General features: G+C 41.5%; 1 protein-coding gene across 4 annotated transcripts in view; it reads left to right on the top strand.

The window, feature by feature from the left end:
* LOC149315025 (tyrosine-protein phosphatase non-receptor type 21-like) overlaps positions 1 to 17,229 on the top strand; it is a 107,244-nt gene that overhangs the window by 83,302 nt on the left and 6,713 nt on the right. For 2 of the 4 annotated variants that reach the window (XM_089522359.1, XM_089522358.1), the window contains 6 exons: positions 922 to 1,012; positions 2,617 to 4,085; positions 10,008 to 10,148; positions 12,282 to 12,503; positions 14,844 to 14,972; positions 15,426 to 15,660. In XM_089522359.1, the coding sequence (XP_089378485.1) occupies positions 922 to 1,012; positions 2,617 to 4,085; positions 10,008 to 10,148; positions 12,282 to 12,503; positions 14,844 to 14,972; positions 15,426 to 15,660 (2,287 nt within the window). The remainder of the gene's footprint in view (positions 1 to 921; positions 1,013 to 2,616; positions 4,086 to 10,007; positions 10,149 to 12,281; positions 12,504 to 14,843; positions 14,973 to 15,425; positions 15,661 to 17,229) is intronic. The other 2 variants (XM_089522357.1, XM_089522360.1) reach the window with 1 other exon arrangement.

Here is a 17,229-nt window from a genome sequence, read left to right as displayed (position 1 = left end):
CAACTTGCTTCACTGCAACCCCTGTTTCTGGAAGGTTAATTCCTTGTGTAAGACTTAGTCTCCTTCTCCCAGATGCTTTTTCTGAAGAGGACACAGCCCACATCTTTCCCCTCAAATCATGCAAACTGTGTCTCAGCATCCAACCATCCCTCATTAGTTTCTTCCTCATGGGAAGTGTGGGGCACTGTAGTAATTTTTTATGACAGAATGAGAATTCCTTGTTAAGAGCCAGGAGCTGGCTACTGAAGGTTTATTGGCTTAATGTATGTTTTAAAAATATTTTTAAAATTATCATTTTTACAGTATTTGTTGATGGATTTTAATATATATTGGTTTTATATGTTCTTTTAACTGACGTTATGTGTTGCATTATTTGTTATTAGAGAGAGGCAGGTTATTATGTTTTATTAGGGAGAGATGGGTAAGAAATAATAATAATAATAATAATACTGATTGATACTGTCAGTCAGCTGTTTGACAAGTGTCACACCCTCTGCCCCCTTGACCTCCACAGATGGACCAGATGATTAAAAAAGAATGGTGCAAATGTAAAATTGTTCATATTCAGTTGTGCACTGCCCTTTTTGAATCACACTGTATTTTAGCTAATCAAAATCTGTTTGTAATTGCTTGTCAAAATGCAGGCTTCTCAGCTGAGCATTTGTTTGTATGTAGAGCAGAGTTTGGATGTGAAGATAGACACACCAATACCTCTCCAACCCTGAAAGATATCTTGGCAGATTTTATTTAAGTCAGTCAACTGCTATGCATCATTGCACCTCCTGCCTTGTGGTCAGAGGTACTAAGATCTTTTTTAAAAGCACTGCAGGAAGATTGGCATCCCAAATATCTGAACTGGGTTAAAGATTTAGGTTTGTTATCAAGTGCATACTTCCACTTACTTCAACAATATTTTTATAGCAGTCCAAGCCACAGCCTTATATGATGGCACCAGCTCCACCTCAGTTACACTACAATGGACACTTCACAGAACCATATACATCTTCACAAGGTAAATATTCAGTTTATTCAGAGACTGAAATATTTCTTTCTGCTGGTGTATTATAAAGGGCTTTTGTTGGGGATAGGAGATACATTCTCCAAAACTGGATATGGTTGAGAAGAACCATGAGAATCCTTTTTGTCTATTGGCTATTAATCCTGTTTTAAGGGGGGGGCGGGGCGTGGGAATTTGGGACATAATGTTGTGAATGTGGATATTTCAATGTGTTGTGAGCCGCTTTGATTGTCTTATCACAGAAAAGCGGGATAAAAATAAAAGTATTATTATTATTATTATTATTATTATTATTATTATTATTATTAATGAGAAGTAGATTTGACCCAGTCAGCTTCTGGATGCAGCCTATGTGAGTACCCTTCATGTAGGAGTAAAAGGCCAAGCCTGACTATACCAGTCACTGGCTGCTTTCCCTTCTAGCCCAGTCTTCTCTGTTTTAGCTGAGACTGACTGTCTAGAATCTCAAGCCAAAGTTTTTCCCATCCAGAGCTTAATGGTCTCTATAACCATGACATTTTGTTCTGTGTTTTCATTATAATTGTGAGCCTACTCTTGAAGAAAATAGAAGTAACTTGTTGAACAGAAGGAAGAAAACATCATTGACGAGCCTTCACCTACATGTAGTACAGGGATAGGAAAACTTACTTTGATCCAAGGCTCTCATTCCCTCTAAAGTAACCTGGGAGCTGTGTTAGAGTTGGGCAGAGCCATAGGCAATTTAGGGAGGTTCAAAACCTGCTCCTTCTACCTTACTTACCCCTTTAGCAGTTAGGCTTGAAAAAAAATCTCTTGTTGAGGCTTTTCTTATTGTTACAAAAAGCATTTGATCTGCTCTTCATCTGAAAAAGCTCCTAGAGAGAGGTAATGAGGGAATTTATCCTTCCCTGTCCAGCTCTGAGCTTCCCCCACCACCACTTCCTGCACTGCAGTTATACTTGAAAAAAGGCTCATTGATAAAGCTGTGTTGCTGAGTGCATGGAAGCTCCTGGTCACATTCAAGCATGAAAGAATTTCCCATTCACATTCAAAATGTCCCTGCTCAAATTGGGAGAGTCTGAAGCAGAGCAGGCAGGAACCTTGTGGAACTGCTATGCAAGTGTATCTCCTTTTCCCCATTTGAAAGCCTGCATAAGAGATGTTTCTAATGTTAATACATAAGAACTTCCTTTCTCCTGGGTTTGATCATTGGCACATCTAGGCCAAATCGGTTGCCTGTGTTGGGCAGTGACTCTCCAGGGGTTTAGGCAGAATTTGTTCTTAGCCCTGCCTTGAGATCCCTGGTGCCTCTTACCCAAAAATTAACCAGGCCCATACCTTCCAAAACTAGCCGAGGTGTGTTCCAGCTGGTAAAGGGTTAAATACCTTTTGGTGTGTTTATTGTGCCAGGCTCAAATAAGATATTTAGTACTTAAAATATTGTGTTATTGACATTGAACTTGTCAGGGTTTTATTTGTTGACCCAAAAAGTTCTGTTTCTAATTCAGAATTACATTGGTGAGGCAGAGGGCTCATGCTTCAAAAACAGCCATTGTGGATTTTTGTTTTTGTTTTTACTGTTTCTGGATAGTAAATGGGTGATCTCACATGTATTTCAGATAATCTCTATGGGAATAACCAGAATGGCTATTACTGCCACTCACAGACCAGCCTGGATAGAGCACCACATGACTATAATGGCAGAATCCGCAATGGCAGTGTCTATAGCGCTCACAGCACAAGCTCCTTGAATAACCCACAGCACTATATGCAGCCATCGCCTATGTCCTCCAACCCAAGCATTACTGGCAGTGATGTCCTCAGACCTGATTACATCCCATCACACCGGCACAGTGCCCTTGTACCACCTTCTTATCGGCCTACCCCAGATTATGAGACTGTCATGAAGCAGCTTAACCGGGGAATGATACATTCAGACAAGCAGAGTCATTCCATGAGAAACCTCAACATTGGCAATTCTTATGCGTACAGTAGGCCCGATGCCATGGTATACAGCCAGCCTGAAATCCGAGAGCATGCAAATTTCACTTCCCCTCACTCTGGGCACTATCCATTTAATTTAAATTATAGTTTCCATAGCCAGTCCCCTTATCCCTATCCTGCTGAAAGGCGTCTAGTAGTTGGAGCAGTGAGTGTTCCCGAACTGACAAATGTTCAATTGCAGGCACAAGATTACCCTGCACCAAATATCATGAAAACTCAAGTATATCGCCCTCCTCCCCCTTATCCTTATCCTAGGCCAGCCAACAGCACCCCAGACCTGTCGCGACACCTCTATATCAGCAGTAGCAATCCTGACCTCATCACCCGACGGGTCCATCACTCAGTCCAGACATTTCAGGAAGACAGCTTGCCAGTTGCACATTCCCTCCAGGAAGTGAGCGAGCCTTTGACATCAGCCCGGCATGCTCAGTTGCAGAAGAGGAACAGTATTGAAATAGCTGGTCTGGCCCACAGCTTTGAGGCTATGAGGATGAAAGAGAGGACCATGTCAGCCTCAGCTGCAGATGTAGCCCTGACAAAAGTGGTCCCTGCTGGATCCCAGCCCACTGTTTTCTTGGAAAGAACAAAGCAAGAGGAAAATGAGGAACAAGAAGAAAATGTGAATTATGGGCATAAGAAGTCTCTTTCAGATGCCACTATGCTGATTCATAGCAGTGAGGAAGAGGAGGATCTTGAAGAAGAGAGCAAGATTAATCCAGCCCTCTCTCCATTCATTGATGGTAAATCCCAGCTTCCTTCTGTCATGGGTTGTTACCCTCCTGAATCCTTATTGAACTATCCTTACAGTTCTGTTGCTCCATCTCCTGGTCCTTTACATATCCATGAACCCAAGCTGCATATTACAGAGAGTGACAGGCGGGTGAAAGATGTGAGCCCCACCCAAATCATGGTTGACACTCAAGTACAGAGAAGAGGTGATGGGATGTTAACTCCATCTGTGTCTGAATCCGATCTAACAATGTCTGCGAGGTACAGAGTGCGGAAGGATTCTGTAAAGAAGAGACCTGTATCTGAACTACTTTCAGGGAAGAAGAATGTAGTAGAAGGGCTACCTCCTTTAGGGGTGAGTTTTGCTGCAGAATTTTCCTCTTCTGTTTCTGTGTTGTATCATAAAAGCCTCTTACCAGAATCAGTCAAAGGACCCAAAAGCATTACAATACTGGCATCCTGTTGGTTAGTCTCAGCTAGAGTTTTTGCTTCTGTACACACAAGAATTTTAAAAATGTCTATGAAATCAGAGCTGGTAGTTTTATGATTCTCTTCCAGCTTTGTCTTTCAAGAAAGAATTTGGCAATGTGTAAATTGGCCCTAAGAAAAACTAGTCAAGTTCAGAGATTTTTTTAAATTAATGAACAGTATAAACACAATTGAAACTGTTCCGATAATTAAATATTTTTATAATATTTTTTTCATTTTTTGTCCATGTTTTCTCTCATATTGTATTCTTCCCTTTCTTCTACTTACAGTTGATTCTGATTTACATTACCTTCTCAAATGAATTCTTTTGACTTACAGAAATTTTTGCCCCCCTTTTTTGATCACTTTAGCTTGTTTTATTCTGTTAGCAGCTGCTAGCTAACAAAGACTGCAGTTCTGTACTTTCTTACATGTGATTACTATTGAATTCAGTTGGGCAGATGGAAAAGGGTATCCAGAAATATGATTCTAGGAATTCATACTGTTGCCAGTTTTGTTCAAAGCAGTTGATATTAACGCTTGCTGAATTTGTCCTGGAACATGTCGATACCTAGATTTTTACTTTAGTCACAATTGTGTTGGAAAATGGTTCCTCAGATGGGACAGATGTGGGCAAAATTGCTTTCAATTTTGTTTTTCTAGAATATTCTAGAAGATCTATTGTGTTACCTTACCTAGATCTTACTTTATGATATGGGGTGGAAATATTGTAATACAATAATAAATACATTCATCCCTCCATATTTGCAGCTTTGACTTTTACGGATTTGATTATTAATGGATTTTATTAATATGTTCTCTCTAGGAATATCTAGGACCTCCAGCGCAACTCTTATGGTCAACTTTAACCAAAAGTCACACTAAAGGGCCTAGAGAGATTGCACTAGACATTTGTAGCTCCTTCAGCGCAATTCTAGGGTCAATATCTGGCAGATGTTGACTATAGAGTTGCACTGGAGGACCTAGAGATTTTTAGAGAGGAGATTTCTAGAGAGGTGTTCTCTCAAGTCTCATCTCATCTTTATTATTAATGCTTGAGCCAAAGGCCATTCGCATGATAAAATATAAAATATAAAATATAAAACCAGTAACAGCAATTTAGAATTATAAAATATCCCCTCAAATAACATCCAGATTTAATACATAATACATAATATACTTCCAATCAATTAAATAGAACAACATTAAAAGAAGTGGGGGAAAGAAAAGAAAAAAAAAACACTTCAAAGTTTGAGTAAAATCATCCACCTAACAGTCATTAAAAGCATTGAAAAAAGAAAAAAGGAAAAAAGAAAAAGAAAAAAGCTTCAGAGTTTAGATAAGATCATCCCCCTGGCAATCAACTGCGATGTCTGCTATTACCCTTGCCTGAATTTTAATTGCTGCTGAAGCAAACAGTGAAACCTTATAAGTTACCTTAGAATCGATATCAGACAAGAGATAATATTTTTTTTCGGAAATGGTATTAGACTGTAAATTGGACAGAATAGATCCCATAAATTTAGTTCTTGGACCAGTATATAGTGAGCAAGAAAACAAATAATGAGGTAAATCCTCAATTTCTGAGGCTCCACAAATACATAAACGGGAATCCTTAGGTGTATGTGAATATCTACCATCAATCATAGCTGAGGGCATTGTTTGGAAGCGGAGAGCTGTAAAAGCCTGTCTAAGCTTTAAAAATGTAAGATTCCCTAAATAAACAGCCATCTGATGGTCCAATTTATATAATCTAAACCATTTAGAAAATTTCGAGTTATTAATAGTCAGTCTATCCAGATGCACATCTTGGTTAAAAATATATTCACGGAGTTTCTCTCTTGAATTCCAACTGGAAGGATTTTCAATTAGAGCAGGATATGTTTCAAGCAGCCTCTGGTATCTTGAGCTCCAAACTTTGCAGCTTGGTAAATAATGAAAGCACAACTTAGGAAAGACCTTAACCGTAGAGTCTTTTACAGATCTCCAATAATTAAATAAAGTAAAATGAATACGAGCTCTAATAGAAGGAAGGCCAACCTCAGCCCGAACCAAGGCTGCAGGCGTGCCAGGTGGGAGTAGGAGCAACTTCCTAAGAAACATATTCTGGATGGCCTCCAGTTTGGTCAGTTGGGAATCATCCCAACCCCACACGGCAGCGCCATAAAGAATGTGGGTTATAACTTTACTTTGGAATATTTTAACAGCAGGCGCAACTAAGTGGCCCCCTGCCTGATTATAGAATCTAAGGATTGCTCCAATTAATCTCACAGCTACTGCTCTACTAGCTTCTATATGGGGCTTCCAAGAAAGATTTTCTGTGAAGTAAATGCCGAGATACTTAAATTCTCTGCATTGTTCAATCTGATGACCATTAATAGAACAACGAAAATCAGCGTGTCTTTTCCCAAAAACCATTACCTTTGTTTTATTATAGTTAATAACAAGCTTTTCCTTGGAACAAAATGCCTCTAACTTGGAAAGTAACCTTCTCAGACCTATACGTGTAAGTGAGATTAAAACCATGTCATCGGCATATAACAAAATAGAGATCTTTTTAGATCCAAGTGTAGGCGGGAAGGTGTTCTCTCAGGTAAAAACATAGTGTTTTTGTTATTTACGGTTTTTCCACATTTCATTGGGGTCCTTTGACCCTAACCTCAGAGAACATGGAGGGACTAGTGTAATAAAGATACTCACAGAACAGGGTTTAGTTTTCATTGGTAATGATCTGAAGGATTGCATTAATTGGGCATTAGCTTCATGGGTGTGTTAAATGAGCTACGTTAACTACAAAATCCAATGTCCCCCTCAAAAGATATGCTACATTTTGTAATTTTAAAAAGTACAGCTCACCTGCATCATATGTAGGTGCGCTATATGCGGCTTCCAGCATACACTGGAAGCCGCGCCAGTAAGGCTTCTCCTGCGCCCTGGAAGAAACAACGGGGTGCGTGCTATGGGAGCGAGCCCCATTAGTTCTAATGGGGCTTAAATTTACACGCTTTTTCCCTTAAGCGGCGGGGTCCGGAACGGATCCCGGCATAAGGGAAGGGCCAACTGTATTTTGTAGCATGAATCCTAAATTTTGTAAGTGCCACTGTAACTGTGTTCTTCACATGTCCAACTGAGTTCCCTAATGAATACCTGAAGAAATCAACACTATGCTTTTTCATTTATATCCGTTATATGTGGGCATGCCTTAAGCTGGAAGCCCATGCTGGAAGAAGTCTCGGTGCACCAGCCCCATTACTTCTAATGGGGCTTGAGCATATGCATTTTTCCCCTTATGTGGGGGGTGGGTGGGTCTGGAATGGATCCTCCACATAAGGGAAAGGCGCACTGTACCATATAACAGGTGTAGACCCAAAACCCCAGAAGGTCTTTGGATGATTAGCATGGATTTCTGTCTCCTAGCTATTCAACAGTTACAACAACAGAATGATTTCTGTCTACCTGCTTTCCCAGAGTAATATTACTGAAAGGAAAAAAGGCTTCATGTAACAAGAGATGGGTTTTTGTGTGGAAGGATTGTGTGGAAGTCTTACCCTGGATCAGAATTCTTAAAATTATAAGTGTGTATCTTTTGTGTCATGGCTCCACTTGCTGCCCTGGTGGTGCAGTGGTTAAATGCTGGTACTGCAGCCACAATGTTGTACGTTCGATCTTAAAGGAGGGCTCCAAGGTCCACTCAGCCTTCCATCCTTTTGTAGGTTGGTAAAATAAGTATTCAGCTTGTTCACTGATAAGCGGTATAGAAATGTACTTTCTATTGCTATTGCTATTGCTATTGCTATTGCTGGATGACAAGGTTGTTGCAGTAGTGTCACTGGGGGTACAGGGGGTGCGGGCCACATCGGGTGACACCTTATCTTCCTGCCTCCCATGGGCATTGTTTTGGCCTGCTCAGGGCCTCCTCTGCACCCTGCAGAAGCTCCTCGGGCCCACACTGGTGCCCTGCCAGGCCGCAGAGGATCTCCGTGAGCCCGCGCCGACTCTCCCCGAGCTTGGGTGGGTGCTCCCCAGGCCTGGGTGGGCACTCCTCAGGCCCACACTGGCACTGCCCAGGCCCGCAGGGGTGTAGCTGCAGCCCTCACGGAATTCTTTGAGCCGCCAATTTCCAGAAAGCCCACTGGAAGTCTGGAGCTGGAAGTCTCGCCCATCCCAGAAGTCCCGCCCTCCGCACCAGGTGTCACCCATTTCAGGGACACCACTGGGTTGTTGTGTGCCTTCAAGTCGTTTCCAGCCTATCATGGAGTTTTCTTGGCAAAATTTGTTCAGAGGAGGTTTGCCATTGCCTTCCCCTGAGGCTGAGAGAGTGTGACTTACCCAACATCTCCTTGTGGGTTTCATGGCCAAACTGGGAATCAAATCCTAGTCTCAAGCGACGTAGTCCAATACTCAAATCACTGTGCCACATGGTTCTAGGAGAGGGGAAAGAGAAAAGTAGATTCTGTAACCCTAAATTCTACATGCCTTTGCTGTACAGAATAGTGCCTGCATTGTCATCACCGTATAGTGACAATCTTTATCTTGTCTGACTATTACAGACTGTAGACTGAGTGCCATCCTGGTGCATTGTGATACACATCCAATACAGCACATGGTGTAGCCAGTGGTGTCACTAGGGCAGGGGTGCGACCACACCAGGTGACAACTCAGAAGAGGAGTGACATCCCGTTGGGCCCTCTTTCCACTTCAGTGTAGGAGGGGCAAATGCACTCCCTTCACGTCTGCTGTGTCGCCGCGTTTTCTCCCTGTGGAGGAAGTCCAGCAACAAAGCAGGAGGGGTGAAAGTACACCCTTCCCAGGTGACACCCAAGCTATTGACACCACTGTGTGTAGCTGTTAATCTTTACCAACATCTGTTGTCCCACAGGACTCTTAGCCCTGTTTAATATGTTCTTTGCCCTACAGGTGTTTTTGCTTGCCTTTACATGAATGGCCTGAAGGCCCCAGATCTCATTTGATCTTGAAAGTTAAGCAGGGTCAGCCCTGTTTAGTACTTAGATGGAAGACCAATACCAGTTGCTATAGGCTATTTCTGAGGAAGGAACTGACAAAACCACCTCTGAATATTCCTTGCCTAAGAAAACCCTATGAAACTTATGGGAGTTGCCATAAGTTGACAGATGATTTGAAGGCACATACACACATTGGTGTTTAAAAGAAATGTAAAATGTATTTAACTTGATGCTAGTATGATTTTGGGGGGCATGTTTTTAATTGTATTGTTCTTTTAATTTGTGAGCTGCTTTGAGTCCCAATTTTGGGACAAAGTGGGATACTATTACTATTACTACTACTACTACTACTACTACTACTACTAAAGCTTGTACTGATCACATATTCTCAGATTTACCTTCCTTGAAGAATAGTTATGTGAATGACAGGGTGAGATATTTGTCTGTCAGACTTGGAGGAAGAGCAAGATAAAAGCAAACTGCTGGGAATCCATGGAATTTAAGTGACTTCTTGGATGCCAGACTACAGCTGTCCTACCCTATTTTTATACTATTACCTGCAGTTATTTCCCAATGTCCATTGAGTCTTTCATGTTGCTAAGGTCTGTTTATCATTCCTGTGAAGATTCTAAAGTTTGAAAAGGTGGAATGAAGAAAAGCAAGATGGAAGGAATGTTGCTTTGCTACTGCAGTCTCTATAAGATGATGTTAGCTAGGGAAGCCATTGGTGTGCCTTTTTTCCTGCTTGCAAAAGAAGAGCTGCTTCTCTTTTCCAGCTCAGTCTCCTCACATCTCATCTGACTTAGGCTGCTACTGCATTACGTTATAAGGGTCCCTTATTCCAGCAGGTCATGAAAAAAACCAGAGCTGAAGCCAAAAAAATAGGACCCTTGAAGTTAGCTGCTCTCAATGGACTGACGTTATCTCGGCTGCCACTGCCAGATGAAGGAAAGGAGGAACCCACCAGAGCTACGAATGATGAACGGGTTGGTTTCATGTTTTCTCTCAGCTGTGTATTTGAAATTTATATTCACTTTCCACGATTAAATAATCTTGGGTTCCCTAGAGATAAGTTTTATTTGAGCAAAGACACCAAGATTTGGTTACCACTCTATCAAGCTTATAGGAAAAATTCCACACCATTTACCATTTTTGATGCTTGTTTTTTCTCAGTACAATCTTGTATTTTATGTTATACTTGACCCTTAAAAATTACACATCAAGCCTTATTGAGCAGAAAGGTGGCACTGAAATGGGTATATATCTACCCTGCAGTGTGTACCCCTACCTGCAGAAGTAAATTGAATGGCTGGACTCTCTCTGGTGGCATATCTTGACTTTGGGATTGCCTCCATGCCTCATTAAGTTTGGGAGGCCAGTATAAAGCTCCTATCCTCTGTCATGCAAACAAAGTCTGTCTTTGTACCCCAGCCCCATCAGTCTGCTCCAGAAGATTCCCTGGCCATCCAGAGTAGGTCTGAGGAACATATTGAATCCTGCAGAAATGAGGACACAGGTTCATCAGCAATGTTTGTTGAAGACAGCATTTTCCCAGTCTTCTTTGGCTGGCATCCTATTAGTGGGATAGACAGGTATATGTTTATTTGGGAGTTAGTAGAGGTTGATATTCTTCCCACTCTCTGTAGCAACTGAAGTCCCCCGCCCCCCCACCCCCCCCCACCCCGCATTGCCAGATACAGGATGATTGCATTATCCATTGAGATCTCCAGAGGACTATGGTGGATCTCAGTAGATGGTGTAATAAATCTGTATCTGGCTACGGGGACATGGCCTGATGCTTCTCCGATCCCACCTTGATGTCTTCCATCCATGGAATGGCAACAGAGGAAGGCTGCAGTGGCTAAAAGGTGAGACTGGAGAGAGGCTGTTGAGCAGACAGATGTAGTTCTGCAAGTGGAACTATTGCACTGTGCTTTACATAATCTTGGCCCTTATTTTATTTGCAAATTATTTTTGGATTGGATGCTAAATATCACTTGTTATTTTATAATTGTTCTGTGTTGCAAGCTGCTGTGAGGCCTAGCTCAAGTCAAAAGGCAGGAATAAGAACTGTTTAAATAAAGTCAATACTAATAAATGCCTGGGATGTGGTATCTAAGGTTTTTTTAAAAAAACTTTTTCAAGGATTTATATCCCACTTTTCTCCCACAATGGCATTCAAGGTGGGTTACAATAATTTAAAAAGAAGTAAAAACATTGATTACAAAAGTAAAAAAAATAGTTAAATATCATTAATATTAAAACATAAATTAAAAACACTTTGGGCTGAAACAGATCGGCAGTAAGCCCTGACTTGGAGGCAGTACGGGGTTGTGGCGTTTAGATGACACATACCCTGACACCGCTCCCAAGCCGATATCACACTGCCCACCCAAACAGATGGCAGGCAACACTGTGGTGCTCCAGCCATGCGGCGTTCAGATGCCACATACCGCAGGAGTGAAGAAGAGCCACCTTTTTAGTGCAAAAGTGTGGCTTTTTCCGCCTCCAAAAGGAGCAGCATTTTGCTGCTTCTTTTTGGTCTCGAAAAATGCCGGTTCAGCGCCACAGTGTGCAGTTGCCACAGCCCCAATCCAGAGCTCAAAAGGGCAGTGTCAACCTGCTGCTTTAGGGCCATCTGTACCCATAGTTAAAACCATAGGGCCTATAGTTAAAACCAATTAAAAAAACCATAAAGCATTAACAGCACAACAGAAGTCAAATGTATCCAACAAACACTTATTATTAAATTATAGTCCTTTATAGATTTGGACAGGGGGGGGGGGGAGAGAGAAAAGAGAAATGTTTGTATATTTGTGTACAGTCCGTCCTCGCCTTACACGGGGATCCGTTCCGGATCCCTCCGCGTAAGGCGAATTCCGCCTATGCTCGAGCCCCATTGGAAACAATGGGGTTCGTGCATGGTGGCGCGGTGGCGCGGGTGCGCGCGGGGCGCAATGGGCGTGCGCACCCATTCAATTGAATGGGACACGCCGCCCCTTCCGCCCCGCGCGCGCCCCGCGGCTTGAGTGCGTATGGTCAAGGCCGCGTATGGCGCGCCCGCATATGGTGCGGGCGCACTGTAAAATGGTGTGTTCATACTCTTTTCCTGTTTCTAGTGTAAAGGTTTGGAACAACGGCTAGATCAAGGAATGGTGTTTACTGAATATGAGCGTATTCAAAAGAAAAGGCTTGTAGATGGTGACTGTTCCATAGCCCGTCTGCCAGAAAATGCAGAACGGAACAGATTCCAAGATGTACTTCCGTATGATGATACCAGAGTCGAGCTGGTCCCTACAAAAGAAAATAATACAGGTTATATCAACGCTTCCCATATTAAGGTGAGACCAGGGGGAGTGTTTTATTGAATGATCCTTCCAACTATTGTCTTTTTTTTTTTTTAATAGATTTGGTTGTATGAAAAATGGACCAGGCCATACTTTTTTTTACAGCTAGCTGATCATGCTAAAGGTGGTGCAGAATGCAAGTGCAGAAAAATGTTATTTTTCCTAGTAAACACAAAGAAGTTCGTTCATATAGAATATTTAATTTGAATTGGCATGCATGAGCAGAAAGGAATCAGAACAAAGCCCCAGACTGATGCATTGCCCATTCCCCTATTCTCTTTTTGGATAAATGATAGAAAGAATAAATCAGTATTCAGTCACATTTTGCCTAGTTGTTGCTATTTCATGGCTTCATGTTGTTTCTAACTTAAGACAACCCTGACACAAACCTATCGTGTCGTTTTCTGGGGCTGAGAGTATGTGATTTGCCCAGGATCACTCAGTGGGTTTACATGGTCGAGTGAAGAATTGAAATGGTCTCCAGATTTGTAGTCAAATGCTCAAACCACTACACTGCACCAGGAGTCATGGTTTAGCTAAATGATACGCAGTTGCTAAACAAACTAGTCACATGCCTTGGACCAGTTAAAGCTTTTTTAATAACTAAACTTGAACTTCATCCCCCAGCAGTCTCAGTCATCTTGGCTAATGGTGTGGGATTCTGGGAGCTGAAGTCCAAAACACCTGGAAGGCCAGAGTTTGGGAATTGCTGTGTTAAACTATAATTTAGGCTGGAATCCCTGTTCATAGGTCCTAACTAGAGTATACCCATTTAATAAGTGGTGGAGTCAATTGTGTTCACTCTAGTCAATAGTGACATAGGATTCTGACCCTAGTGTTACATTCAACAGCATTCAAAAAGCAACTGAGTAGATGTTTTATGTCCAATATGCCATCCCTCAATTTTTATCTTCTATGAGATTTAATGAGAAATATCTTAAAATACATTCCCTACATTTTCATGTCCATTTGACTCTTGCTTGGAGTATTTCTAATAGAAAACAGTATTTGGCTCAAAATATTTTTCTTACATGGAATTAGTTTGGAAACTGCAGTATTCAGGGTTCTGTTTCTGAATGGAGTTTCTGAATGTGAAAATATAAACATGGCCTTACCTCAATATATATGGATTTACCATTTAGCCTTCTATTCACTTTGAAATCAACAGAGTGGCTTTTTAATTGTTTAAAGTTTCTTTCTTTATTAAAATATTTTTATCCTTCCTTATATCATAAGATTTCAAGGGCGCATACAGCAAAATCTATTCAAAACAATTAAAAGTAGTTTAACATCATACAGCTATACAGAGTCAGACAAGATCCTCAGATCCCAAAGGCTATGATGAAAAACACATTTTAACTTGGTGCTGGAGTATAGCCAGCGTCAACACAAGCAGGCTGTCCAAGGGGAAGGCATTCCACAGCTGGGATGTTAGAGCAGAAAAGGCCTTCACCTTTGTACTGTTGTAATAGATTGCTCACATTATGGGACATATATCTCCAGCATATCTCAAAATTCAGGCAGATTATATAGGGAGATGTGCTCCTTGAAGTATCAAGGTCTCAAGTCTTTTAGGGCCCTAAATATAATCACTAGCACCAGGACTTTAGAGCAAAAGCATATTGGCAGTCAGTGTAATTCCTGTAAAATTGGTGTCATATATTTTCTGTAAGGTGTTCCCATCAACAATCCAGTTGGATTATGCCAGCTGCCATCTTCAAGAGCATAACATGTAGAGCAAATTGCAGTAGTTTTAATTGGGAAATTACTAGTGCATTAATATTACAGTTTTGCCGGAGCAGTGTGGCCTCAACAAACATCTTTTCAGCTTTTCATCTGGCATAGATGAGACCCCATTTATGGAAGAGGTTATACCAATGTTTTATTCTCATCCTTATAATATGTTTGGTGGTTATGAATTATTTGGTGATACAAAGAATAGGAACAAAAAGTTGATTAGTCTAGATTCGTTTGAGCTTGCTCTAACCCTAGTGGTGCAGTGCAGTGGTTAAATGCCTGTACTGCAGCCACTCACTCACAAACCATAAGGTTGTGAGATCAATACCAGCAAAAGGGCTTAAGCTCAACTCAGGCTTGCATCCTTCCAAGGTCACTAAAATGAACACCCAGCTTGTTGGGGGCAATTAGCTTACACTTTGTAAACTTAGGGAGTGCTTAAGTGCATTGATAAGAGGTATAGAAATGTACTTGCTATTGCTAAACCTATTCTTGATCACAGATGTAGCTGTTTTCCCATCAGCTCTTGAATTATAAATTGATGTACTTTTACAGACTCATTAAGCAACTACAAGTCTTTCTTGCCTCATTTCACAGGTCTGTGTTGGAGGTATGGAGTGGGATTATATTGCTACCCAAGGCCCTTTGCAGAATACATGCCAAGATTTCTGGCAGATGGTGTGGGAACAAGGGATTGCCATTATAACCATGGTGACAGCAGAAGAGGTGAGTATTTTCTATGTTGGAGGAAGAATTGGTTTGGAAGCTTTTTTCTTCAAGGTCCTATATCTGAGTTATTTCTCTGACCTCAGAAACATCAAAATGGAATGAGTTCCATATGCATGAACCTTACTGGCCAACCCTCCCTTTATTCTAATTCTGGCTGATGGTTCAATAAAACTGTTGCAGAGGGGCAGTTTAGGACTGGGGAGGTCCAGACTCTGGTCCCACTGTGCCAGCAACAGGTTCACTGTGTGGCCTTGGAAAGCTGTCTCTCAGCATGAACTACTTACTCAGGATTGTTGTGCACCTAAAGCAGGGAGAGAGTGATATATATGACCATGGACTTCCTTATAGGAGTGGTCATATATAAAATATAAACATCATTCTTTGGAAGACATTTTGTTACTTTGAAAGGGGAAAACCTGTTTTTTATTGTCTAAAATTTAATGTTTTCAGGAGGGCGGCCGAGAGAAAAGTTTCCGATACTGGCCACGGCTCGGTTCAAGGCATAACACAGTGACATATGGGAGATTTAAGATTACCACCCGATTCCGAACAGACTCTGGTTGTTATGCAACTACAGGTTTGAAGATCAAACACCTTCTCACAGGGCAAGAGAGAACAGTTTGGCACCTCCAGTACACTGACTGGCCAGAGCATGGCTGCCCAGAAGACATAAAAGGATTTCTGTGTAAGTTTTTTTTAATCACCTTTTTGCCAGAGCTGATCTCTCATGGGTGCTTTATGGGAACTAGGAACTGAGAAATGCTATAGAAGTGTGATTTGTCGGATTTCCAAAAATCATTCGAGAGTGAGATGTAGCAGCTTAAGTGTTGGACTAGGACTTCAGGAGGCCAAGGTTTGAATCTCTGCTCAGCCATAGAAAGCTACTGGGTGACCATGGGCAAGTCACACTCTCTCATCCCCAGAGGAAGGCACTGGAAAATGTCCTTTGAATAAGTCTTGCCAATGCAAGGCACATGACAGTGACAACAAGAACAAGAAATAGCTTGCCAATGTACCACTAACAGGTGTAATTTTGAGGCAGTACTTGCTCAAGTTAAATCTTTCAAGATCTGAAAACATATGGAGCAGCAAATGTTCTGATGTATAGCAAGTCAGGTGTTTTTTATTGTCAGAAAGGGAAATCTTTTCTATTCTACTATAGTATTCTTTGAAGAAAGGAAGGTTATAAATGAGAATGTACAGCTTCAGTGCTAGCTTTTGACACTTCTAGCTGTCCTTTTTCTAGCAAAGGGAGTGGGGGATTGATTCATCTTTTCTGCAAGTTGCTGTCCTGCCCCTGCACTGTGTAACATTACTCTACCATGGCTCTTTTTCAAAGCCAGATGCCATTTCCTGTTTTGTTTTCTTTCCCATTTTTGCCATATAAAATGAAGTGTGCAGAGAGCACTGTTTTCTTTCTGTACCAAAGTGCTCTCACCTCTCAGGATCTCAGGGACAGAAAATTTATCCCTTAATCTTTCAGAGTTGCCCCTCTTTTCCATAAAAATGGAAATATTATGTTTGGGTGGATGTGGAACAGCAGGGTCGATAGAGCCCAAACTTTCCTTTACTATACTGCTGCTGTTTAGCACAGGTTGCAAACCCTCCTTGCTTTCTGTTTAAACAGCTTGGATATCAAGCATGCCCCTAGTTCCTAAGGTGAAACATGATTCTGCAGGGTGAGCACTTTGGCGAAGGCAACACATGTTCTCTGTACACTTAACTTTAAACTGATACCACTGGAGGTTTGCTGCTACCACATGACCAAAACTAGATGATGTAACAGTGAATTCAATATGTTACCTTCTCCTGCTTTAAACAGAGAAATATCAAAGGTTGAGAGGGGTGCCCGAATAGAGAATTATATACTGTGTGAAGAAACATTTTTCTTTCCCCAATGTTTTGAGTTTATTGCAAGCGTTTCAGTTGAAGGTTCAGCCCAGACTACTTGAAGGACCATATTTTCCCACATGACCCTGCCTGAGCCTTAAGATCTGCAGTGGAGGCAGTTCTCTATCCCACTGCCTTCACAGGTATGGTTGGTGGGAACATGGTAGAAAACATTCTCTGTGGCTGCTACCACACTTTGGAATTCCCTCCCTAGGAAAACTAAGGTGGCTCCTTTCTTTTGCCTTTGGTGGCAGGTTAAGACCTTTCTTTTCCAGTAAGCCTTTGGAAATTTATTTTAACAAGAAAAGGACTTTTATGGTGCTGTACTGTTTTTAATTTCTGCTTTAAAGTAAGATTTTAAATG

The sequence above is a fragment of the Sceloporus occidentalis genome, unplaced genomic scaffold (genome assembly GCF_023333645.1).
Source record: "Sceloporus occidentalis isolate IW3139 unplaced genomic scaffold, rSceOcc1.0.p SCAF_4, whole genome shotgun sequence".
NCBI lineage: Eukaryota > Metazoa > Chordata > Lepidosauria > Squamata > Phrynosomatidae > Sceloporus > Sceloporus occidentalis.
Note: the sequence above shows the minus strand (reverse complement) of the source record. Positions and strands in the feature narration are given on the sequence as shown.